This window comes from Nematostella vectensis, chromosome 2, assembly GCF_932526225.1.
Source record: "Nematostella vectensis chromosome 2, jaNemVect1.1, whole genome shotgun sequence".
Classification (NCBI taxonomy): domain Eukaryota; kingdom Metazoa; phylum Cnidaria; class Anthozoa; order Actiniaria; family Edwardsiidae; genus Nematostella; species Nematostella vectensis.
Genome location: NC_064035.1, coordinates 14950637 through 14974996, shown reverse-complemented (window position 1 = coordinate 14974996; position 24360 = coordinate 14950637). Strand labels below are relative to the sequence as shown.

General features: G+C 43.7%; 1 protein-coding gene and 1 long non-coding RNA gene across 7 annotated transcripts in view; one reads left to right on the top strand and one right to left on the bottom strand.

The window, feature by feature from the left end:
* The window catches only part of LOC5521826 (titin), a 171210-nt gene that overhangs the window by 30918 nt on the left and 115932 nt on the right, over positions 1–24360 (top strand). For 5 of the 6 annotated variants that reach the window (XM_048723309.1, XM_048723312.1, XM_048723310.1 and 2 more), the window contains exons 49-53: positions 102–3355; positions 3741–3971; positions 5434–13169; positions 13728–14081; positions 14241–24240. In XM_048723309.1, coding sequence (XP_048579266.1) covers positions 102–3355; positions 3741–3971; positions 5434–13169; positions 13728–14081; positions 14241–24240 — 21575 coding nt within the window. The remainder of the gene's footprint in view (positions 1–101; positions 3356–3740; positions 3972–5433; positions 13170–13727; positions 14082–14240; positions 24241–24360) is intronic. The other variant, XM_048723307.1, reaches the window with a different exon arrangement.
* On the bottom strand, positions 13280–15514 carry LOC125560916. Its single transcript, XR_007306956.1, has 2 exons — positions 15469–15514; positions 13280–13407 (listed from the first exon to the last, which is right to left on the bottom strand). It is a non-coding gene; the product is annotated as an uncharacterized LOC125560916 (long non-coding RNA).

Sequence of the window (24360 nt, the reverse complement as noted above, 5' to 3'; positions counted from 1 at the left end):
AAATTTCTTCTTAAAGAAGGGGCTGGTTTTTGTCGCTTCACCTCTATAGGTTTTTGTCGCTTCACCTCTATAGTGTTGTAATTTGAGTTCTTGTTTTACAGTGCCATTGGTCAGGAGCCCCCAGCTGTAACACTGACCCTTGACGGAAAAGCAGGATTCGACTTCCAAGCCGTAGAGCTAAAGATACCTCACCCTGATGAGATAGCCGAGGAAGATCTCCGTATCGACGTAGAACAGACAGCGGCACTACCAAAGCCTATCCCACCGGAGTTCAAGTCCGCACTGCGCGATATAGAAGTCAACGAAGGCAATACCGTGACATTGCGTATTCATGTCACTGGGTCTCCTAAACCAGAAGTTGATTGGTTCAAGGATGGAAAGCCGGTTTCTGGCTTGCCCCATAGAAGGTTTGAGGTCGGATGTGTTGGGGAAGTATACACACTAGTGATCAAGGAGGCAAGAGGAAGTGATACAGGAAAATATTTGTGCAAGGCTTACAACAGTGCCGGAGAAGTCACAAGTTCTTGCAACGTTGATGTTCTTCATGTTGCCCCTAAGGAACCTCCGAAGTTTGAGCGCAATCTAAAAGATATTACTATCGCCGAAGGATGCAGCACAAGATTCGATGTGCAGGTGACTGGCTCTCCTGAACCAAAAGTATTTTGGTACCACAATGGGAAACTTGTGCAGCCTCGTGACCATGTCGATATCGTTCATGATGACGAGCACTCTTCGCTTATATTAATGCATTGTCCACTGGATCTGTCGGGTAAATATACTTGTGTGGCGGAGAATGAAGTCGGTCAGGTGCAGTCTGCGGCACGTTTGCACATAACCGAACTTGCCATACAACCAAAGTTTGCCGAGCGATTGACAAATGTCTCAATTTCATCTGGTGACACAATCGTGCTAGAGTGCCGAGTGACTGGTAAACCGCGCCCTCAGGTGGCCTGGTTCAAGGACGATAAAGAGATCAGGCAGGATTCCAGGTTTTCATTTGAAACTCGTCCTGGGGACGTGTGTGTTCTGACGATCCGGGGGGTCACTCCAGACGACGAGGGATCGTATAAATGCATTGCAACTAATCCCGCAGGGCAAGACGACACTGTGGCGGAGCTGACAGTAGCGAAGAGAGGAAATCCTCCTTTCTTTGTTAAAGAACTTGTTGACATAGATGTCACTGAAGGAGGCCATGAAAGGTTTGAGGTAGTTGTTGATGGATACCCTAAACCTGAGATTGACTGGTACAAAAACGAAATCCTGATTCGGCCAGGACCCAAGTTTGATATCAAGGAACACGGTGACCATCATACTCTCATTGTAAAAGATTGTCGACCTGAAGAAACGGGTAAACTGACTTGTAAGGCCAGAAATAGTGCAGGTCAGGCAATCTGCTCTTGCTTTGTGCAGATCAACGAGAAAACTATACCTCCCAAGATAACACAGAGACTGCACGACCTTTCAATCGATGCAGGCAAGACAGTTAACCTTACGGTGAAGTTCTTCGGCACCCCTGAGCCTCTTGTCAAGTGGTTTATGGACGATGAGGAGATCACAAATGAAGATGGCGTCGATATTGAAACGAGCCATTGCACGTCATCCCTTGTACTGGTGGGAGTTGATACCCCAGATACTGGAGACTACCGATGTTTAGTTTTCAACCCTGCGGGCGAGGACAGTACTAATTCTAAAATTACCGTCAAAGGGGTTAAAATTGAACCAGCAATACAAGAGCCAGTGGAAGCTGTCTTGTCTCTTCCTCGGGGAGAAGCACCAAGTTTTACAAAAAAGATAACAGATAAACAAGTAGTAGAAAATGATGCAGTTAGACTAGAGGTGGAAGTTACAGGTGAGCCTAAGCCTGTTGTTTTATGGTTTTGCGAGGGCAAGCCTATTGAAGAAAACCGACGGGTATACACCATGCGCGATGGTAGTACCTCAGTGCTTGTCATTGAGAACGCTGAATTGGACGATGAAGCTATGTATACTTGTAAAGCTATTAATGACTTGGGTGAAGTAGAATGTTCAAGCGAGATGCTGGTCGAGGAAGCATCTGTTAAACCGGATTTCCTGAAAGAGCTGAGTACAATTGAGATTACTACCGATAGCAAAGCTATCTTTGAAGTGGAAATTACAGGAAAGCCAGAACCAAAAGTAGAGTGGTTAAAGAACGATGTTCTCATTGAGTCCGGAGACCGTTTTGAGCCTCGATCTGATGGAACTGTTTATACCCTTACCTTGCGTGGAAGTCGCCTTGATGATGAGGGCGAGATCAAATGCACTGCTACAAATTCTGCGGGGACAGTCACCTCCATGGCCAGTCTTATTGTGCGAGATAAACCAAGCGAGCAAACAGAGCTATATATCAAGCCTGTAGGGCAGGAGCCCGTTGAAATGCAGTTCCAAGTCCCATTTGAAACAGAGCCGACTGATGAAGCAGGCCCTAAATTCCTTCAACGTCTAGAGCTGAAGGAAGTCGTTGAAGGATCGCGTACAGATCTAGAAGTAGAAGTGAGTGGAAAGCCAAAGCCTGTTGTGGAATGGTTAAAAGACGGGGAGCTGGTAAAGCCAAGCTCACTGATGACCTTGGAAACAGAAGGTCAAGTTCACACGTTAACAATTATGAATACTACTCTAGATGACGAGGGTGAGTACACGTGTATCGCTAAAAACAAGGTTGGGGAAGTTTCCTGCACAGCTGAGCTTTTGGTAGAAGAAGGAATGCGGCCACCACAATTCATCGTGAAGCCTAGCAGTTTACAGATAATGGAAGGTAAAATGGCGAAGTTTGAGGCGCGTGTGTCTGGACTCCCTGGGCCTGAGGTTGAATGGCTGAGAGATGGAAGACCTATTAAGCCGGGCAGGCGCTTCCAAATAGAATTTGAGAAAGATCGATCGGTCTTAACCATCATTGATGCAAAGCTTAATGACGAGGGAGAGTATACTTGCGTTGCAACCAGCAAAGCAGGAAAAGACTCTTGCAGCGTAGAGCTACTTGTAGATGAAGCTGTTGTCCCCCCTGAGTTTGTGCGTAAGATCAGCAATATAGAATTGACCGAGGGAGAGATAGCGAGGTTCGATGTCCGCATAACGGGTACGCCTGCACCAGAGGTAACGTGGTACAAAGACGAAGTACCAATCGAGGATGGTGGTCGCTTTGAAATCTATTCGGACGATGACAAGCACTCGCTTGTAATTCGAGATTGTGCGCTAAGTGATACCGGATCTTATAGCTGTAAGGCTACGAACGAGGCCGGTCAGGCATCCTGTTATGGTGAACTTACTATCACATTTATCCCTGTACCGCCACACTTCACGGAGGAGGCTCCTAAGATACCAACTGACTTTGAAGAAGGTACGAAATAAAGATCTGGCTAAACATTCAAACATGTTTGTCAAGCATTGCATTTGACGCAAATGTTTTTACGTTTTAATATGGCAAAATATTTGTGTTGAACGTACATGTTTCATCGTTTAGCCAGCCATAAAAAAAAACATTGCGCGCGCTTTATGCTTTCTTCCAATCAGAGCTCATGATTTCCATGTCGCGCGCGCACTTATAAATGTACAATGTTTGTATGCTTAGCCACCTCCTAAAACATGCTCGCGCGAGAGTTCGATTTAGATGTTTGACAAACATAATTAATGTTTAGCCAAGCCTTAATATTGATGACTTGCTCCTATACAGCTGTCAAACTTAACAAGACCCATTCGCTAATGTGAATCGTCTTTACGTGCAGGTGGGGACATAACTTTTGAAGCAACAGTCTCCGGACGGCCACGCCCTGATGTTGAGTGGCACAAGGATGAAGCACCAATTTCAGAGAGCAGCCACTACCATCTGCACAGGAGTAATGACACCTACAGCTTAACCATCCGTGGTGTAGGGCCAGATGACTCTGGTGCTTACACATGTACTGCAACCAACGAATGCGGTATGGCGAAGCGGACATACAACATAGACATCGAAGGTAAGTGGAGTACTACCCATCTGTGAACGTATAATTGCTAATATAATTGCTAATAAGAACTGCAGTTATTAATCGTTACAAGGACCTACCCAGTACGATTGCATGTATCATTTATAAATCATAATAGTTACAAATAGTGCCTACATAAGTTTAGTTATATAGGTATTAATTATAGTACCGATGTTACTATAAAATTATACTACTTACTGTGGTAATGATAGTTTGCTCTTGTAATAGTGTAAGTATTGTACGTAGAGGAATGTGTGGTAGTATAACATATAAAGAACTAGGTTTAAACAATAATTTTAAAAATGTGTAACATGCATGAATTATATCTAATGTCTTACTGCATGTTTTACTACCCTTGTAATGGTGAACGGATTTGAAAAAAATAAAACTATGTTTTGTTTCCAGTGCTTCGTCGTCGTTTTCGCGCACGTTGCTGTAGAAACTTTAACTTGTTTCCTTTTTTTTTATTTGAAACCCTCGCTTACAAAGTAAGAATCCGATATTCAATATCAGTTTCCAATCACATGCAATTCAACTGACAATCGTTTCCATTGTACAACTCGATCGAACATTTTAAATTTCTCTTTTACAAATGGAATTCACTTTCACATCTTCAACCACATTGCATTTGAACTGCACTTTTGGCGGTTGTTGTGCGCAAACCCAACATTATCGCCGTAATATAGCCGCAGGAACAATTTAGAAGCTCCCTCCAAACTCCTTTACAGCGCAGTTTACGTTTCCTAGAGTAGCTTTTTCGACATTTTTAGTGATCGCATCAAAACTTCAATAATGTTGTGATTTTGTTGTTGCCTTGACAGGCTTGCTTAGATGCGCATTTCGGATGCACGCGCAAAACCTTGGAACCGCCAATTGACACACAGTCGGCTACATTTTTCAGTTAAACACGAGCATTTTTTCTCGCTACATGTCAAAATACTCTTCAAGCACAATAGCGATCACAAAATTGCATAACTGTATCATTCGTTGCATGAATTAAAATTCACCCTGATGTACTTACTATAACAAAACACATTGCAGCTACCATTGTATCATATTATAATTTTACAGAACACCATTGATTTCATACTTTGTACTTTGCTTACGTTTTTCGTTAATCAAACGTGGCATTACAACTCATCTCGATTTCTTTTGTCCTTTTATAACCTTCTCGTAAAACGTAAAACTGTTTGGAAGACACTTATTATAACCGTAATCATGTGCATGACTTCGAAAAATTCTAGAACCTGATGCATACGAAGAAGTTTCCTTTTCCTTCATACTCAAACAAGGACGCTCAAGAGCCTGAAGCATGCCTCTTCTCCTTACGTCGTCGATTCTCATTTCAAGGCATCTCCTTTTCGCTTTTCAATGATATCCAAGACGGTCGCTCGTTTACACTTGTCAGAATACGATGCTCATTAAACATTGCACTGTTCCTTTTCATGTACAGCTAGCGAACCGAAAGGAAGCACTCCTCAGTTTATTGATTTGATGCAGCCAGTTGAGGTTACGGAAGGTCAGACTGCAACTTTCGAATGTACGGTAAAAGGATATCCACGTCCAAGCATTGAATGGTTTAAAAATGGCTTACCCTTAAAAGAAAATGAACGAATTGCTTCCACATATGAAGGAGCTCTTAGTTCACTTACGATCAATCAATGTACTATTGACGACGAAGGAAACTACAAATGTGTGGCACGCAATAGTTTTGGGAAGGCGTCTTGTGCCACAGAGCTGCTTGTTGACGAAGCAGATTCACCAGAAGATCAAGTATCGGGGAAAATTATGAATTTTGACCGAGAGTTGAAACGCGATTTTGAAGCTGAAGACCTGTTCAATCCTAAAGTTCAAGTGGAAGTACAAATGCCCCCTGAGGAGAAACGAGAGGTAACATTAGAATCCACAGCACAGCCAAAGCCCAAAGAGAAAGTGTCCCAGGAAACTATGACACTTGGCGAGGAAATCAAACTTGACTTCGATGCCGGAGACTTGTCAAATCCTATAGTTCAAGTGGAAGTACAGAAACCTCCTGAGGAGAAACGAGAGGTGACATTAGAAGTCACAGCTCAGCCAAAGCCCAAAGAGAAAGTATCCCAGGAAACTATGACACTTGGCGAGGAAATCAAACTTGACTTTGATGCTGGAGACTTATCAAATCCTAAAGCTCAAATAAAAGTACAGAAGCCTTCTGAGGAGAAACGAGAGATAACATTAGAATCCACAGTACAGCCAAAGCCCAAAGAGAAAGTATCCCATAAAACTATGACACTTGGCGAGGAAACCAAACTTGACTTCGATGCTGGAGACTTGTCAAATCCTAAAGTTCAAGTGGAAGTGCTGAAGCCTCCTGAGGGGCAACGAGAGATAACATTAGAGTCGACAGAGCAAACAAAACCAGAGGGTAAACAAAAATGGAATCCACACCCTCCCGCGGAAGGTCCCCAAAGAAATCCGTATCGTCAAGAATCCGAAGACAAACCTAAATGGAACCCACACCCACCCGTGGAAGCTTCTAAAAGCAATCCGAATCCTCAAGAAACCGAATTTAAAAGGAACCCACATCCTCCACAGAAAGTCCTACAAAACCCCAAAGGCAACCCGTATCCTCACGAGGCAGAGATAAAGCCTAAATGGAACCCCCATCCCCCGGAAGAAATGCCGGACAAGGCAAAACGAGATTCGAGCTCTATTCCAATTGAAGTTGTAAGAGACAGCGACGAGGTCTCATTTACAATGAACACCCGCGGAACAGGAGTACAAATAATTGATTCTGGTACAATGAGATTTGACACTGACTCTGTGTTAGATGATGACGATGAAAGACCACATTTTATTGATAAACATTTCGAGACTGCCCCTGCAGAAGTTACTGAAGAAGGTGATGTACGGCTAGAGGTTCGGGTAGGAGGACACCCCAAACCCTCGGTTCAATGGTTGAAAGATGATGAGGTCATTATCAGTAGCCCGCATTTCATGGTCTCTTCACATGCTGACGTGCACACATTGGTTATCAATAGCCCGAACCAAGATGATATCGGACAGTATAAGGTCATTGCATCGAATCACAGAGGAATGGCTTCCAGAACATTTGATGTGAACGTTGAGGGTGCAAATGATGAAATGAGGGCGTCATTTGTTGATATGGAGGACAGGGGGCCTTTGTCTATCACAGAGGATGGCGATCTGGTTCTTGAAGTTAAAATAAAAGGCGAACCATTGCCAGACGTTCGATGGTACAAGGATGATGTTCCTTTGGATGAAACCCGCCGCATAAAGATCGATGCAGAAGGTGATATCCAAATCGTTACCATTAAAGATGCTAACAAGGAGGACTCGGGTGTTTACAAATGTGAGATCACCAATGACTTTGGCACAGCGATTCGTCGGTTCTCTATTGATGTAGAGTCAGTTATGCCAAAACTTCAAGGATTTGTCAAGAGAGATGAGGATTTCCCTCAGTTTGTGAACGTGGAAGGAGTTTCACCATTTGAGGTGACATCCGAAGGGGATATAAAGCTTCAAACACGTGTTACCGGTTTCCCAGAGCCAGACGTGTCATGGTTCAAAGATGGAATTCCAGTTGTCCCCAATGAACACATTGTTTATCACATCAGGGACGATGTACACATACTGATCATCAAGTCACCCACGCCTCTTTACGCAGGTACCTACAAGTGTGTCGCCACCAACCGGCGTGGGACGAACAGCAGGGACTTTGAAGTGACCATTGAGACTGGAGAGGCCGCTGAACACATCACATTCCAGCAAGATGAGGAAACTGTCAGGGCACAGTTTATCGAGAAAGGGCCATATGCACCTGTTCCTTTCGAAATTACAGAAGAGGGCGATGTAAAACTCCAAGTAAGGATATGCGGAATTCCCTTTCCTGAAATCGATTGGTTTAAAGATGGTCGCCATCTCTCGCCAGACGATCACATAAAGATAACAAGCGATGACGATCTATACACTTGCCTGATCAGACAGCCTACCATAAAAGATACCGGCAAGTACAAATGTATAATCAAGAACATTGCTGGCAAAGCCACAAGAACATTTGATGTTGATATTGAAGCCGTCAAACCGAGCCGCCATGTGAGGGGACAATTAAGTGAACATCTTATTTTGCCAAAGTTTATCGATGTCACTGAGGTCTCACCTTATCGAGTGAGCTACGATGGAGACTTCACCCTTACTGTAAAGCTGTCAGGTTCTGGAGATGTTCAGTGGATGAAAGATGGAGAGGTAATTGAAGATAGCAAGCGATATGTAATTCGTCAGGATGATGATCTGCACATGCTTACCATCTTAGGAGCCACAGAGGATGACCTTGGAACCTATAAATGCGTCGTGACAAACAAGGCAGGTTTTGACACTAGATCCTTTGATATAGGACTGGAGGATTTGAGACCCCATACCTTTGCATACGAGCCGTCAGAACTTGTGGCACCTTATTACCTCGAAGACGGCGTAACTGCATTTCAAATGACCGATGCTGGAGATGTAAAATTAACTGTCAGGGTTCGAGGGAAGCCTAAACCAACAGTCAAATGGACAAAAAATGACGAGCCTGTGGTTCCAAGCTCCCACTTCAGCGTGTTAATGGAAGATGATGTTTTTTCACTGCTCATAAGAAAACCAAGCAAAACAGACAAAGGCGTTTACAAGGTGATAGCCACAAACGAAGGAGGAATTAACACGAAACGATTCAATGTTGACATTGAGTGGGATGAAACGACGACTACACGAGTGGTAGATGACCGAGAAGCACCTCGATTTTTAGACGATGGTATATCTTCGTATGAATTTACGTCAGGAGGAGACGTCAAATTGACAGTCAAAGTAACAGGAAGACCTTATCCAACAGTGACTTGGAGCCGAGATGATAAAGATATCAAGCCAGACGATACGTTTCACATGTTTAGTGATGACGAGGTCCATTACCTGCTGATAAAGAATCCTGCAGAGAACCAAGGCAGCTACAAATGTACTATTGCCAATGAAGCTGGTGTAAGAGCCAAACACTTTGATCTTGATGTCGACTGGCAAGGACCTGCGCCCGGTCACCCATACGTATTCTCATCAAAAAAAGATGACTGGCACATTTTCTGTGACGATAATGAAGATACGGCTCCTTTTAAATTCACGTCAGAGGGTGATGTTACAATGACAGTGAAAACCAAAGGCAGGCCAACTATCACTTGGATGAAGGACGAAAAGATTATCACTCAAGACAACAAGTTTTTGTTTACTGAGGATGATGGTATTTATTCGCTAACAGTTGTAAAACCAACAGAAGAGGACAGGGGCTTGTACACGTGTATTGCCGAGACCACGGATGGTAGAAGTGAGAGAAGGTTCGATCTAAGAGTAGAGGATGATGATACTTCCACCACAATCCTCATGGATCTGGTAAGGCCAACATTCGTTAAAGACGACGACATGGTCCCTTTTCAGCTGACAGAAGAAGGTGACGTGAAACTTATGGTTAGAGTGGCTGGTAAACCAAAGCCAACCGTCACTTGGACAAAAGACAGCAAACCTATCACCGAGACTGACCATATCCAAGTGTCAGTTTATGATGACACATACACCTTAATTATCAAGTCACCAACTGACAAAGATGAAGGAATCTACAAATGCACGGCAAGTAACAGTGTTGGGACCAGTTCTCAAATGTTTGACGTGGATATTAAAGGCACAGATTGGATGTTGAAGAGCAAAGATGACGACTTTCCTTCTTTTGTTGATGAAGATGATGTTGAAGCTTTTGAAATGACGGACGAGGGAAGCATTCGGATGACAGTCATTGTTCGAGGAAAGCCCAAACCTGAGGTAAAGTGGTCAAAAGACGATAAGCCGCTTACTCCAAATAGCAACATTGTGATGGAAGAGATGGATGATACTTATACTCTGGTAATCAAATCACCATCATCAGACGATAGAGGGACGTACAAATGTACAGCAGTGAACCGTGCTGGCACAAATATCCGATCTTTTGTCGTCAATGTGAACACCGAAGATAGTACACAGAGAGATCAAAGGCAAATGGTTATCAGAAAAGACGAGGGTTCTATAACGTTCGAAGATGTACCAGGCAACATAATTCGACCGAAATTCACTGAAGATGGCTCTTTCGTCCCATTTCAAAGTACGAATGAAGGTGACATCAAGCTTACTGTAAAAGTGAAAGGGGAACCGGAGCCTGTAGTGACATGGACTAAAGATGACAAGACTGTTCATACGTTTCCTAATATTGTTATAGACCGTCAAGATGACACACACACACTTACCATAAGAGAACCGTCACCTAATGACACGGGGTCTTATAAATGCACCATAAGCAGTGATTATGGTAGGTCAACAAGGACATTCAACGTCGAAATTGACAGTGACATGCCAGAACCAGCACAACCAGATTACCCTAAAGTTGAGCCTTTCCATGAAAAGCCACTTTCAGAAGAAACGATGTCTGTTACAAAGATTTTACAAGATGAAAAGGCTTTAGAACCAGCGAGGCCAGAAAAGAATATCATTGAAGACGTTCTATCCAAACCCAAACAGGAACCCATATTTATAGAGACTGATGAAGTAAAACCATTCGAGGTTACAGAGGAAGGTGATATCAAAATGACTGTTAAAGTGACAGGCAAACCGAAACCGTCAGTTGAATGGCTTCAAGATGATAGACCTGTGTTGTCGGATAGCCATATCAAAATGACTGAAGAAGATGACATCTACTCATTGACTATCAGAGAACCAACAAAAAGCGACGAGGGCATGTACACGGTTAAGATAACTAATGATGTTGGTTCAGGAACGCGGACATTTGATGTGAAAGTTGAAGATACAACGACTAGTTTATTTGAGGGCACTGTGAGACCCAAGTTCATTGAAGATGACTCGTTTGTTCCATTTGAAAGTACGGAAGAAGGGAATGTGCGACTTTCCGTGAAAATAACTGGGAAACCAGTGCCTGAGGTCTCTTGGACAAAAGACGAAAAGCCGGTTCATAAGATCCAAAATATAAGACTTGACCACCAAGAAGACATTTACACTCTTACAATTCGAGAAGCAACACCAAATGACTCTGGATCCTACAAATGTACTTTAACCAATGACGCGGGCAAGTCTACTAGAACGTTTAGTGTCGAAATAGAAGGTGAAACAAAACCAGTAAAGGGAAAACCTACAGAACGTGAGGGTAAGCCTCTTGAAGAAGAAGAGTTGCCAGTATCGGCTGAGACGGAAGTTGAGGTTAAGCCTTTAGTGGAAACCATCACTCGTAAAGAAATAAAGGTTGAGGAAGTAAAACCAAAGAAGGGAAAACCCACGGAACGTGAAGCGAAGCCTTTTGAAGAAAAGCCCTTGATAGAGGAAGAACTGCCAATATCGGCTGAAAAGGTTGTTGAGGAAAAGCCTTTAGAGAAACCGATCGCTCGCAAAGAAAAGAAGGTTGAGAAAGTAAAACCAAAGAAGGAAAAACCTACGGAACGTGAAGCAAAGCCTCTTGAAGAAAAGCATTTGGTTGAAGAAAAAGAGTTGCCAGTATCGGCTGAAAAGGTTGTTGAGGAAAAGCCTTTAGAGAAACCGATCACTCGTAAGGAAGAGAAGGTGGAGGAAGTTAAACCAAAGAAGGAGAAACCTACGGAACGTGAAGCAAAGCCTCTTGAAGAAAAGCCTTTGCTTAAAGAAAAAGAGTTGCCTGTATCGGCTGAAAAGGCTATTGAGGAAAAGCCTTTAGAGAAACCGATCACTCGTGAAGAAAAGAAGGTGGAGGAATTAAAACCAAAGAAGGAAAAACCTACGGAGCGCGAAGCTAAGCCTCTTAAAGAAAAGCCTTTGGTTGAAGAAAAAGAGTTGCCAGTATCGGCTGTACAGACTGTAGAGGAAAAGCCTTTAGAGAAACCGATCGCTTGCAAAGAAAAGAAGGTGGAGGAAGTAAAACCAAAGAAGGAGAAACCTACGGAGCGTGAAGCTAAGCCTCTTGAAGAAAAGCCTTTTATAGAGGAAGAGCTGCGAGTATCGGCTGAAAAGGCTGTTGAGGAAAAGCCTTTAGAGAAACCGACCGCTCGCAAAGAAAAGAAGGTGGAGGAAGTTAAACCAAAGAAGGAAAAACCTACGGAACGTGAGGCTAAGCATCTCGAAGAAAAGCCTTTGGTTGAAGAAAAAGAGTTGCCAGTATCGGCCGAGAAGGTTGTTGACGAAAAGCCTTTAGAGAAACCGATCGCTCGTAAGGAAAAGAAGGTGGAGGAAGTAAAACCAAAGAAGGAAAAACCTACGGAACGTGAAGCAAAGCCTCTTGAGGATAAGCCTTTGGTCGAAAAAGATGAGTTACCAGTATCGGCCGAGAAGGTTGTTGAAGAAAAGCCTTTAGAGAAACCGATCACTCGTAAGGAAAAAAAGGTGGAGGAAGTTAAACCAAAGAAGGAAAAACCTACAAAGCGCGAAGCTAAGCCTCTTAAAGAAAAGCTTTTGGTTGAAGAAAAAGAGTTGCCAGTATCGGCTGAAAAGGCTGTTGAGGAAAAAGAGTTGCCGGTATCGGCTGAGAAGGCTGTTGAGGAAAAGCTTTTAGAGAAACCGATCACTCGTAGGGAAAAGGAGGTGGAGGAAGTTAAACCAAAGAAGGAAAAACCTACGGAACGTGAAGCAAAGCCTCTTGAGGAAAAGCCTTTGGTTGAAGAAAAAGAGTTGCCAGTATCGGCTGGACAGGCTGTTGAGGAAAAGCCTTTAGAGAAACCAATCACTCGTAAAGAAAAGAAGATGGAGGAAGTAAAACCAAAGAAGGAAAAACCTACGGAGCGCGAGGCTAAGCCTCTCGAAGAAAAGCCTTTGATAGAGGAAGAGCTGCGAGTATCGGCTGAAAAGGCTGTTGAGGAAAAGCCTTTAGAGAAACCGATCACTCGTAAAGAAAAGAAGGTGGAGGAAGTTAAACCGAAGAAGGAGAAACCTACGGTGCGTGAAGCTAAGCCTCGTGAAGTAAAGCCTTTGGTTGAAGAAAAAGAGTTGCCAGTATCGGCCGAAAAGGCTGTAGAGGAAGAGCCTTTAGAGAAACCGATCACTGGTAAAGAAAAGAAGGTGGAGGAAGTAAAACCGAAGAAGGAGAAACCTACGGAACGTCGAGCTAAGCCTCTTGAAGAAAAGCCTTTGGTTGAAGAAAAAGAGTTGCCAGTATCGGCCGAAAAGGCTGTAGAGGAAGAGCCTTTAGAGAAACTGATCACTCGTAAAGAAAAAAAGGTGGAGGAAGTAAAACCAAAGAAGGAAAAACCTACGGAACGTGAAGCAAAGCCTCTTGAAGAAAAGCCTTTGGTTGAAGAAAAAGAGTTGCCCGTATCGGCTGAGAAGGCTGTTGAGGAAAAGCCTTTAGAGAAACCGATCACTCGTAAGGAAAAGAAGGTGGAGGAAGTTAAACCAAAGACGGAAAAACCTACGGAACTTGAGACTAAGCCTCTCGAAGAAAAGCCTTTGATAGAGGAAGAGCCTTTAGAGAAACTGATCACTCGTAAAGAAAAGAAGGTGGAGGAAGTAAAACCAAAGAAGGAAAAACCTACGGAGCGCGAAGCTAAGCCTCTTGATAAAAAGCCTTTGGTTGAAGAAAAAGAGTTGACAGTATCGGTTGAAAAGGCTGTTGAGGAAAAGCCTTTAGAGAAACCGATCACTCGTAAGGAAAAGAATGTGGAGGAAGTTAAACCAAAGAAGGAAAAACCTACGGAACGTGATGCAAAGCCTCTTGATAAAAAGCCTTTGGTTGAAGAAAAAGAGTTGCCAGTATCGGCTAAAAAGGCTGTTGAGGAAAAGCCTTTAGAGAAACCGATCACTCGTGAAGAAAAGAAGGTGGAGGAATTAAAACCGAAGAAGGAGAAAGCTACGGAGCGTGAAGCTAAGCCTCGTGAAGTAAAACCTTTCGTTGAAGAAAAAGAGTTGCCAGTATCGGCTGGACAGGCTGTAGAGGAAAAGCCTTTAGAGAAACCGATCGCTCGCAAAGAAAAGAAGGTGGAGGAAGTTCAACCAAAGAAGGAAAAACCTACGGAACGTGAGGCTAAGCCTCTTGAAGAAAAGCCTTTGGTTAAAGAAAAAGAGTTGGCAGTATCGGCTGAAAAGGCTGTAGAGGAAAAACCTTCAGAGAAACCGATCACTCGTAAAGAAAAGAAGGTGGAGGAAGTTAAGCCAAAGAAGGAAAAACCTACGGAGCGCGAAGCTAAGCCTCTTAAAGAAAAGCCTTTGGTTGAAGAAAAAGAGTTGCCAGTATCGGCTGAAAAGGCTGTTGAGGAAAAGCCTTTAGAGAAACCGATCACTCGTAAAGAAAAGAAGGTAGAGGAAGTAAAACCGAAGAAGGAGAAACCTACGGAGCGTGAAGCTAAGCCTCGTGAAGTAAAACCTTTCGTTGAAGAAAAAGAGTTGCCAGTATCGGCTGGACAGGCTGTTGAAGAAAAAGAGTTGCCAGTATCGGCTGGACAGGCTGTAGAGGAAAAGCCTTTAGAGAAACCGATCACTCGTAAAGAAAAGAAGGTGGAGGAAGTAAAACCAAAGAAGGAAAAACCTACGGAACTTGAGACTAAGCCTCTCGAAGAAAAGCCTTTGATAGAGGAAGAGCTGCGAGTATCGGCTGAAAAGGCTGTTGAGGAAAAGCCTTTAAAGAAACCGATCGCTCGCAAAGAAAAGGAGGTGGAAGAAGTTAAACCAAAGAAGGAAAAACCTACGGAGCGTGAAGCTAAGCCTCTTAAAGAAAAGCATTTGGTTGAAGAAAAAGAGTTGCCAGTATCGTCTGAAAAGGCTGTTGAGGAAAAGCCTTTAGAGAAACCGATCACTCGTAAAGAAAAGAAGATGGAGGAAGTTAAGCCAAAGAAGGAAAAACCTACGGAGCGTGAAGCTAAGCCTCTTGAAGAAAAGCCTTTGGTTGAAGAAAAAGAGTTGCCAGTATCGGCTGAAAAGGCTGTTGAGGAAAAGCCTTTAGAGAAACCGATCACTCGTAAAGAAAAGAAGGTAGAGGAAGTAAAACCGAAGAAGGAGAAACCTACGGAGCGTGAAGCTAAGCCTCGTGAAGTAAAACCTTTCGTTGAAGAAAAAGAGTTGCCAGTATCGGCTGGACAGGCTGTAGAGGAAAAGCCTTTAGAGAAACCGATCGCTCGTAAAGAAAAGAAGGTGGAGGAAGTTAAACCGAAGAAGGAAAAACCTACGGAACTTGAGACTAAGCCTCTCGAAGAAAAGCCTTTGATAGAGGAAGAGCTGCGAGTATCGGCTGAAAAGGCTGTTGAGGAAAAGCCTTTAGAGAAACCGACCGCTCGCAAAGAAAAGAAGGTTGAGGAAGTTAAACCGAAGAAGGAAAAACCTACGGAACTTGAGACTAAGCCTCTCGAAGAAAAGCCTTTGGTTCAAGAAGATGAGTTACAAGTATCTGCTAAAAAGGCTGTAGAGGAAAAGCCTTTAGAGAAACCGATCGCTCGCAAAGAAAAGAAGGTGGAGGAAGTTAAGCCAAAGAAGGAAAAACCTACGGAGCGCGAAGCTAAGCCTCTTAAAGAAAAGCCTTTGATAGAGGAAGAGCTGCGAGTATCGGCTAAAAAGGCTGTTGAGGAAAAGCCTTTAAAGAAACTGATCGCTCGCAAAGAAAAGGAGGTGGAAGAAGTTAAACCAAAGAAGGCAAAACCTACGGAGCGTGAAGCTAAGCCTCGTGAAGAAAAGCCTTTGGTTGAAGAAAAAGAGTTGCCAGTATCGGCTGAAAAGGCTGTTGACGAAAAGCCTTTAGAGAAACCGATCACTCGTAAAGAAAAGAAGATGGAGGAAGTTAAGCCAAAGAAGGAAAAACCTACGGAGCGTGAAGCTAAGCCTCTTGAAGAAAAGCCTTTGGTTGAAGAAAAAGAGTTGCCAGTATCGGCTGAAAAGGCTGTAGAGGAAGAGCCTTTAGAGAAACCGATCACTCGTAAAGAAAAGAAGGTGGAGGAAGTAAAACCGAAGAAGGAGAAACCTACGGAACGTGGAGCTAAGCCTCTTGCAGAAAAGCCTTTCGTTGAAGGAGAAGAGTTGACAGTTTTGGCAGAAGAGTCTATTAAGAAAATGACTTTTGAGAAATTGACTACTCGTGAAGAAAAAGTGGTAGAGGAAATGAAACCAAAAGAAGAAAAGAATCCTGAGAAAGTTCAAGGAAAAGAAAAGGGGCCTGTTCCAGAAGAGCAGGTTATGCCTACTAAAGTTAAACCTGTAGAGACCAAAGTTGACAAACCAAGGCAAATTGAAGAGGTGGATGCAATGCTAAAGGAGGAACCTACATTCCTTGAGTCTGATGAAATCAAACCTTTCGAGGTAACCGAGGAAGGCGACATCAAAATGACTGTTCAGGTGACAGGCAAGCCACAGCCGTCAGTAGAATGGCTGAAAAATGATGCCCCAGTTTCGCCGGATGAGCATATTACAATCACTGAGGAAGATGACACATATTCACTGGTTATCAAAGAACCAACGAAAAACGACGAAGGAACTTACACAGTCGAGGTGTCTAATGAAGTAGGGTTAGGAAGACGGACGTTTGATGTGTCTGTGGACGAGACAAGGAAGACAATCCACAAGGACAGTGTTAAACCCAAATTTATTGAAGATGGTTCTTTTGTTCCATTCCAAAGTACAGATGAAGGCGATGTGCGGCTCACTGTGAAAGTTACAGGAAAACCAGAACCTGAAGTGACGTGGACGAAAGATGGCAAGCCAGTGGATAAGCTCCCAAATGTAGAGCTAGATCATCAAGAAGACAGATACATTCTGACCATTCGGGAAGCTTCACCCGATGACTCCGGCTCCTATAGATGCACTTTGACTAGTGATGTTGGCAAGTCTACTAGAACTTTTAGTGTTGATATTGAAAGCGAAGGACCTGCACCAAAAGAGTCTGAAAAGAGAAAGCCACGGAAGGGTGAGGAACGGCCGAAGTTTGTGTCAGATAGCACCGTTGAAGAATTTAAGATCACTGATGAGGGGGAACTAAGGCTGACCGTTAAAGTTACTGGAAAACCTTTTCCAGAAGTTGAGTGGACAAAAGATGACAAAGACTTGAAAGAAGATGATCGAGTTATCATTTCAGAGCAGGATGATGGAATTGTCGTACTGAGAATAAAAGATGTTGGTGCCCACGACTCGGGAGTGTACAAATGCCAAGTTTCCAGTGATGTCGGAACCAGCACAAAGTCGTTTGATGTGACCATCGAGGGCGAGCGCAGAAAGGCGAAGAAGTTAATTGAGGTCGATGAGACAGAACACCTTGAGAAAAGAATTAAGCATGTAAAAGAACCTGTTCCAGAAGAGCAGGTTATGCCTGCTAAAGTTAAACCTGTAGAGACCAAAGTTGACAAACCAAGGCAAATTGAAGAGGTGGATGCAATGCTAAAGGAGGAACCTACATTCCTTGAGTCTGATGAAATCAAACCTTTCGAGGTAACCGAGGAAGGCGACATCAAAATGACTGTTCAGGTGACAGGCAAGCCACAGCCGTCAGTAGAATGGCTGAAAAATGATGCCCCAGTTTCGCCGGATGAGCATATTACAATCACTGAGGAAGATGACACATATTCACTGGTTATCAAAGAACCAACGAAAAACGACGAAGGAACTTACACAGTCGAGGTGTCTAATGAAGTAGGGTTAGGAAGACGGACGTTTGATGTGTCTGTGGACGAGACAAGGAAGACAATCCACAAGGACGGTGTTAAACCCAAATTTATTGAAGATGGTTCTTTTGTTCCATTCCAAAGTACAGATGAAGGCGATGTGCGGCTCACTGTGAAAGTTACAGGAAAACCAGAACCTGAAGTGACGTGGACGAAAGATGGCAAGCCAGTGGATAAGCTCCCAAATGTAGAGCTAGATCATCAAGAAGACAGATACATTCTGACCATTCGGGAAGCTTCACCCGATGACTCCGGCTCCTATAGATGCACTTTGACTAGTGATGTTGGCAAGTCTACTAGAACTTTTAGTGTTGATATTGAAAGCGAAGGACCTGCACCAAAAGAGTCTGAAAAGAGAAAGCCACGGAAGGGTGAGGAACGGCCGAAGTTTGTGTCAGATAGCACCGTTGAAGAATTTAAGATCACTGATGAGGGGGAACTAAGGCTGACCGTTAAAGTTACTGGAAAACCTTTTCCAGAAGTTGAGTGGACAAAAGATGACAAAGACTTGAAAGAAGATGATCGAGTTATCATTTCAGAGCAGGATGATGGAATTGTCGTACTGAGAATAAAAGATGTTGGTGCCCACGACTCGGGAGTGTACAAATGCCAAGTTTCCAGTGATGTCGGAACCAGCACAAAGTCGTTTGATGTGACCATCGAGGGCGAGCGCAGAAAGGCGAAGAAGTTAATTGAGGTCGATGAGACAGAACACCTTGAGAAAAGAATTAAGCATGTAAAAGAACCTGTTCCAGAAGAGCAGGTTATGCCTGCTAAAGTTAAACCTGTAGAGACCAAAGTTGACAAACCAAGGCAAATTGAAGAGGTGGATGCAATGCTAAAAGAGGAACTTACATTCCTTGAGTCTGATGAAATCAAACCTTTCGAGGTAACCGAGGAAGGTGACATCAAATTGACTGTTCAGGTGACAGGCAAGCCACAGCCGTCAGTAGAATGGCTGAAAGATGATGTCCCAGTTTCGCCGGATGAGCATATAACAATCACTGAGGAAGATGACACATATTCACTGGTTATCAAAGAACCAACAAAAAAAGACGAAGGAACTTACACAGTCGAGGTGTCCAATGAAGCAGGGTTAGGAAGACGGACGTTTGATGTGTCTGTGGACGACACAAGGAAGACAATACCCAAGGACGCTGTTAAACCCAAATTTATTGAAGATGGTTCTTTTGTTCCATTCCAAAGTACAGATGAAGGCGATGTGCGGCTCACTGTGAAAGTTACAGGAAAACCAGAACCTGAAGTGACGTGGACGAAAGATGGCAAGCCAGTGGATAAGCTCCCAAATGTAGAGCTAGATCATCAAGAAGACAGATACATTCTGACCATTCGGGAAGCTTCACCTGATGACTCCGGCTCCTATAGATGCACTTTGACTAGTGATGTTGGCAAGTCTACTAGAACTTTTAGTGTTGATATTGAAAGCGGAGGACCTGCACCAAAAGAGTCTGAAAAGAGAAAGCCACGGAAGGGTGAGGAACGGCCGAAGTTTGTGTCAGATAGCACCGTTGAAGAATTTAAGATCACTGATGAGGGGGAACTAAGGCTGACCGTTAAAGTTACTGGAAAACCTTTTCCAGAAGTTGAGTGGACAAAAGATGACAAAGACTTGAAAGAAGATGATCGAGTTATCATTTCAGAGCAGGATGATGGAATTGTCGTACTGAGAATAAAAGATGTTGGTGCCCACGACTCGGGAGTGTACAAATGCCAAGTTTCCAGTGATGTCGGAACCAGCACAAAGTCGTTTGATGTGACCATCGAGGGCGAGCGCAGAAAGGCGAAGAAGTTAATTGAGGTCGATGAGACAGAACACCTTGAGAAAAGAATTAAGCATGTAAAAGAACCTGTTCCAGAAGAGCAGGTTATGCCTGCTAAAGTTAAACCTGTAGAGACCAAAGTTGACAAACCAAGGCAAATTGAAGAGGTGGATGCAATGCTAAAAGAGGAACCTACATTCCTTGAGTCTGATGAAATCAAACCTTTCGAGGTAACCGAGGAAGGTGACATCAAATTGACTGTTCAGGTGACAGGCAAGCCACAGCCGTCAGTAGAATGGCTGAAAGATGATGTCCCAGTTTCGCCGGATGAGCATATAACAATCACTGAGGAAGATGACACATATTCACTGGTTATCAAAGAACCAACAAAAAAAGACGAAGGAACTTACACAGTCGAGGTGTCCAATGAAGCAGGGTTAGGAAGACGGACGTTTGATGTGTCTGTGGACGACACAAGGAAGACAATACCCAAGGACGCTGTTAAACCCAAATTTATTGAAGATGGTTCTTTTGTTCCATTCCAAAGTACAGATGAAGGCGATGTGCGGCTCACTGTGAAAGTTACAGGAAAACCAGAACCTGAAGTGACGTGGACGAAAGATGGCAAGCCAGTGGATAAGCTCCCAAATGTAGAGCTAGATCATCAAGAAGACAGATACATTCTGACCATTCGGGAAGCTTCACCCGATGACTCCGGCTCCTATAGATGCACTTTGACTAGTGATGTTGGCAAGTCTACTAGAACTTTTAGTGTTGATATTGAAAGCGGAGGACCTGCACCAAAAGAGTCTGAAAAGAGAAAGCCACGGAAGGGTGAGGAACGTCCGAAGTTTGTGTCAGATAGCACCGTTGAAGAATTTAAGATCACTGATGAGGGGGAACTAAGGCTGACCGTTAAAGTTACTGGAAAACCTTTTCCAGAAGTTGAGTGGACAAAAGATGACAAAGACTTGAAAGAAGATGATCGAGTTATCATTTCAGAGCAGGATGATGGAATTGTCGTACTGAGAATAAAAGATGTTGGTGCCCACGACTCGGGAGTGTACAAATGCCAAGTTTCCAGTGATGTCGGAACCAGCACAAAGTCGTTTGATGTGACCATCGAGGGCGAGCGCAGAAAGGCGAAGAAGTTAATTGAGGTCGATGAGACAGAACACCTTGAGAAAAGAATTAAGCATGTAAAAGAACCTGTTCCAGAAGAGCAGGTTATGCCTGCTAAAGTTAAACCTGTAGAGACCAAAGTTGACAAACCAAGGCAAATTGAAGAGGTGGATGCAATGCTAAAAGAGGAACCTACATTCCTTGAGTCTGATGAAATCAAACCTTTCGAGGTAACCGAGGAAGGTGACATCAAATTGACTGTTCAGGTGACAGGCAAGCCACAGCCGTCAGTAGAATGGCTGAAAGATGATGTCCCAGTTTCGCCGGATGAGCATATAACAATCACTGAGGAAGATGACACATATTCACTGGTTATCAAAGAACCAACAAAAAAAGACGAAGGAACTTACACAGTCGAGGTGTCCAATGAAGCAGGGTTAGGAAGACGGACGTTTGATGTGTCTGTGGACGACACAAGGAAGACAATACCCAAGGACGCTGTTAAACCCAAATTTATTGAAGATGGTTCTTTTGTTCCATTCCAAAGTACAGATGAAGGCGATGTGCGGCTCACTGTGAAAGTTACAGGAAAACCAGAACCTGAAGTGACGTGGACGAAAGATGGCAAGCCAGTGGATAAGCTCCCAAATGTAGAGCTAGATCATCAAGAAGACAGATACATTCTGACCATTCGGGAAGCTTCACCCGATGACTCCGGCTCCTATAGATGCACTTTGACTAGTGATGTTGGCAAGTCTACTAGAACTTTTAGTGTTGATATTGAAAGCGAAGGACCTGCACCAAAAGAGTCTGAAAAGAGAAAGCCACGGAAGGGTGAGGAACGGCCGAAGTTTGTGTCAGATAGCACCGTTGAAGAATTTAAGATCACTGATGAGGGGGAACTAAGGCTGACCGTTAAAGTTACTGGAAAACCTTTTCCAGAAGTTGAGTGGACAAAAGATGACAAAGACTTGAAAGAAGATGATCGAGTTATCATTTCAGAGCAGGATGATGGAATTGTCGTACTGAGAATAAAAGATGTTGGTGCCCACGACTCGGGAGTGTACAAATGCCAAGTTTCCAGTGATGTCGGAACCAGCACAAAGTCGTTTGATGTGACCATCGAGGGCGAGCGCAGAAAGGCGAAGAAGTTAATTGAGGTCGATGAGACAGAACACCTTGAGAAAAGAATTAAGCATGTAAAAGAACCTGTTCCAGAAGAGCAGGTTATGCCTGCTAAAGTTAAACCTGTAGAGACCAAAGTTGACAAACCAAGGCAAATTGAAGAGGTGGATGCAATGCTAAAAGAGGAACCTACATTCCTTGAGTCTGATGAAATCAAACCTTTCGAGGTAACCGAGGAAGGTGACATCAAATTGACTGTTCAGGTGACAGGCAAGCCACAGCCGTCAGTAGAATGGCTGAAAGATGATGTCCCAGTTTCGCCGGATGAGCATATAACAATCACTGAGGAAGATGACACATATTCACTGGTTATCAAAGAACCAACAAAAAAAGACGAAGGAACTTACACAGTCGAGGTGTCCAATGAAGCAGGGTTAGGAAGACGGACGTTTGATGTGTCTGTGGACGACACAAGGAAGACAATACCCAAGGACGCTGTTAAACCCAAATTTATTGAAGATGGTTCTTTTGTTCCATTCCAAAGTACAGATGAAGGCGATGTGCGGCTCACTGTGAAAGTTACAGGAAAACCAGAACCTGAAGTGACGTGGACGAAAGATGGCAAGCCAGTGGATAAGCTCCCAAATGTAGAGCTAGATCATCAAGAAGACAGATACATTCTGACCATTCGGGAAGCTTCACCCGATGACTCCGGCTCCTATAGATGCACTTTGACTAGTGATGTTGGCAAGTCTACTAGAACTTTTAGTGTTGATATTGAAAGCGAAGGACCTGCACCAAAAGAGTCTGAAAAGAGAAAGCCACGGAAGGGTGAGGAACGGCCGAAGTTTGTGTCAGATAGCACCGTTGAAGAATTTAAGATCACTGATGAGGGGGAACTAAGGCTGACCGTTAAAGTTACTGGAAAACCTTTTCCAGAAGTTGAGTGGACAAAAGATGACAAAGACTTGAAAGAAGATGATCGAGTTATCATTTCAGAGCAGGATGATGGAATTGTCGTACTGAGAATAAAAGATGTTGGTGCCCACGACTCGGGAGTGTACAAATGCCAAGTTTCCAGTGATGTCGGAACCAGCACAAAGTCGTTTGATGTGACCATCGAGGGCGAGCGCAGAAAGGCGAAGAAGTTAATTGAGGTCGATGAGACAGAACACCTTGAGAAAAGAATTAAGCATGTAAAAGAACCTGTTCCAGAAGAGCAGGTTATGCCTGCTAAAGTTAAACCTGTAGAGACCAAAGTTGACAAACCAAGGCAAATTGAAGAGGTGGATGCAATGCTAAAAGAGGAACCTACATTCCTTGAGTCTGATGAAATCAAACCTTTCGAGGTAACCGAGGAAGGTGACATCAAATTGACTGTTCAGGTGACAGGCAAGCCACAGCCGTCAGTAGAATGGCTGAAAGATGATGTCCCAGTTTCGCCGGATGAGCATATAACAATCACTGAGGAAGATGACACATATTCACTGGTTATCAAAGAACCAACAAAAAAAGACGAAGGAACTTACACAGTCGAGGTGTCCAATGAAGCAGGGTTAGGAAGACGGACGTTTGATGTGTCTGTGGACGACACAAGGAAGACAATACCCAAGGACGCTGTTAAACCCAAATTTATTGAAGATGGTTCTTTTGTTCCATTCCAAAGTACAGATGAAGGCGATGTGCGGCTCACTGTGAAAGTTACAGGAAAACCAGAACCTGAAGTGACGTGGACGAAAGATGGCAAGCCAGTGGATAAGCTCCCAAATGTAGAGCTAGATCATCAAGAAGACAGATACATTCTGACCATTCGGGAAGCTTCACCCGATGACTCCGGCTCCTATAGATGCACTTTGACTAGTGATGTTGGCAAGTCTACTAGAACTTTTAGTGTTGATATTGAAAGCGAAGGACCTGCACCAAAAGAGTCTGAAAAGAGAAAGCCACGGAAGGGTGAGGAACGGCCGAAGTTTGTGTCAGATAGCACCGTTGAAGAATTTAAGATCACTGATGAGGGGGAACTAAGGCTGACCGTTAAAGTTACTGGAAAACCTTTCCCAGAAGTTGAGTGGACAAAAGATGACAAAGACTTGAAAGAAGATGATCGAGTTATCATTTCAGAGCAGGATGATGGAATTGTCGTACTGAGAATAAAAGATGTTGGTGCCCACGACTCGGGAGTGTACAAATGCCAAGTTTCCAGTGATGTCGGAACCAGCACAAAGTCGTTTGATGTGACCATCGAGGGCGAGCGCAGAAAGGCGAAAAAGTTAATTGAGGTCGATGATACGGTAGCTCCGCATTTTGTTGAAGATACAAGTATAGCACCATTTGAACTTACCGATAGTGGTGATGTTCGTCTTTCTGTACGTGTTGCTGGAAAACCTGAGCCAAATTTTAAATGGACTAAGGATGATGAAGATATAGATTTTAGAAGTAGCCAGTATACGTTTGAGAGGGTAGACGACCGTCTCACGCTTATTGTAAAGAGTCCGTCTCCCTCGGATCAGGGAACCTATAAATGTACCGCTACAAACAAAGGTGGAACTGTCACACGGACATTCCAAGTCAATATGGAAGGTAGTTACTTTAGTTACTGGTGTCGACAGTGCTGAAAAACGCAAGACTAATTCCAGTACCGCGCGGTTAAACCAGCCTTTTTGTTTTGAAATGGCGGCGTTTTACCGGCGAACTGTCACA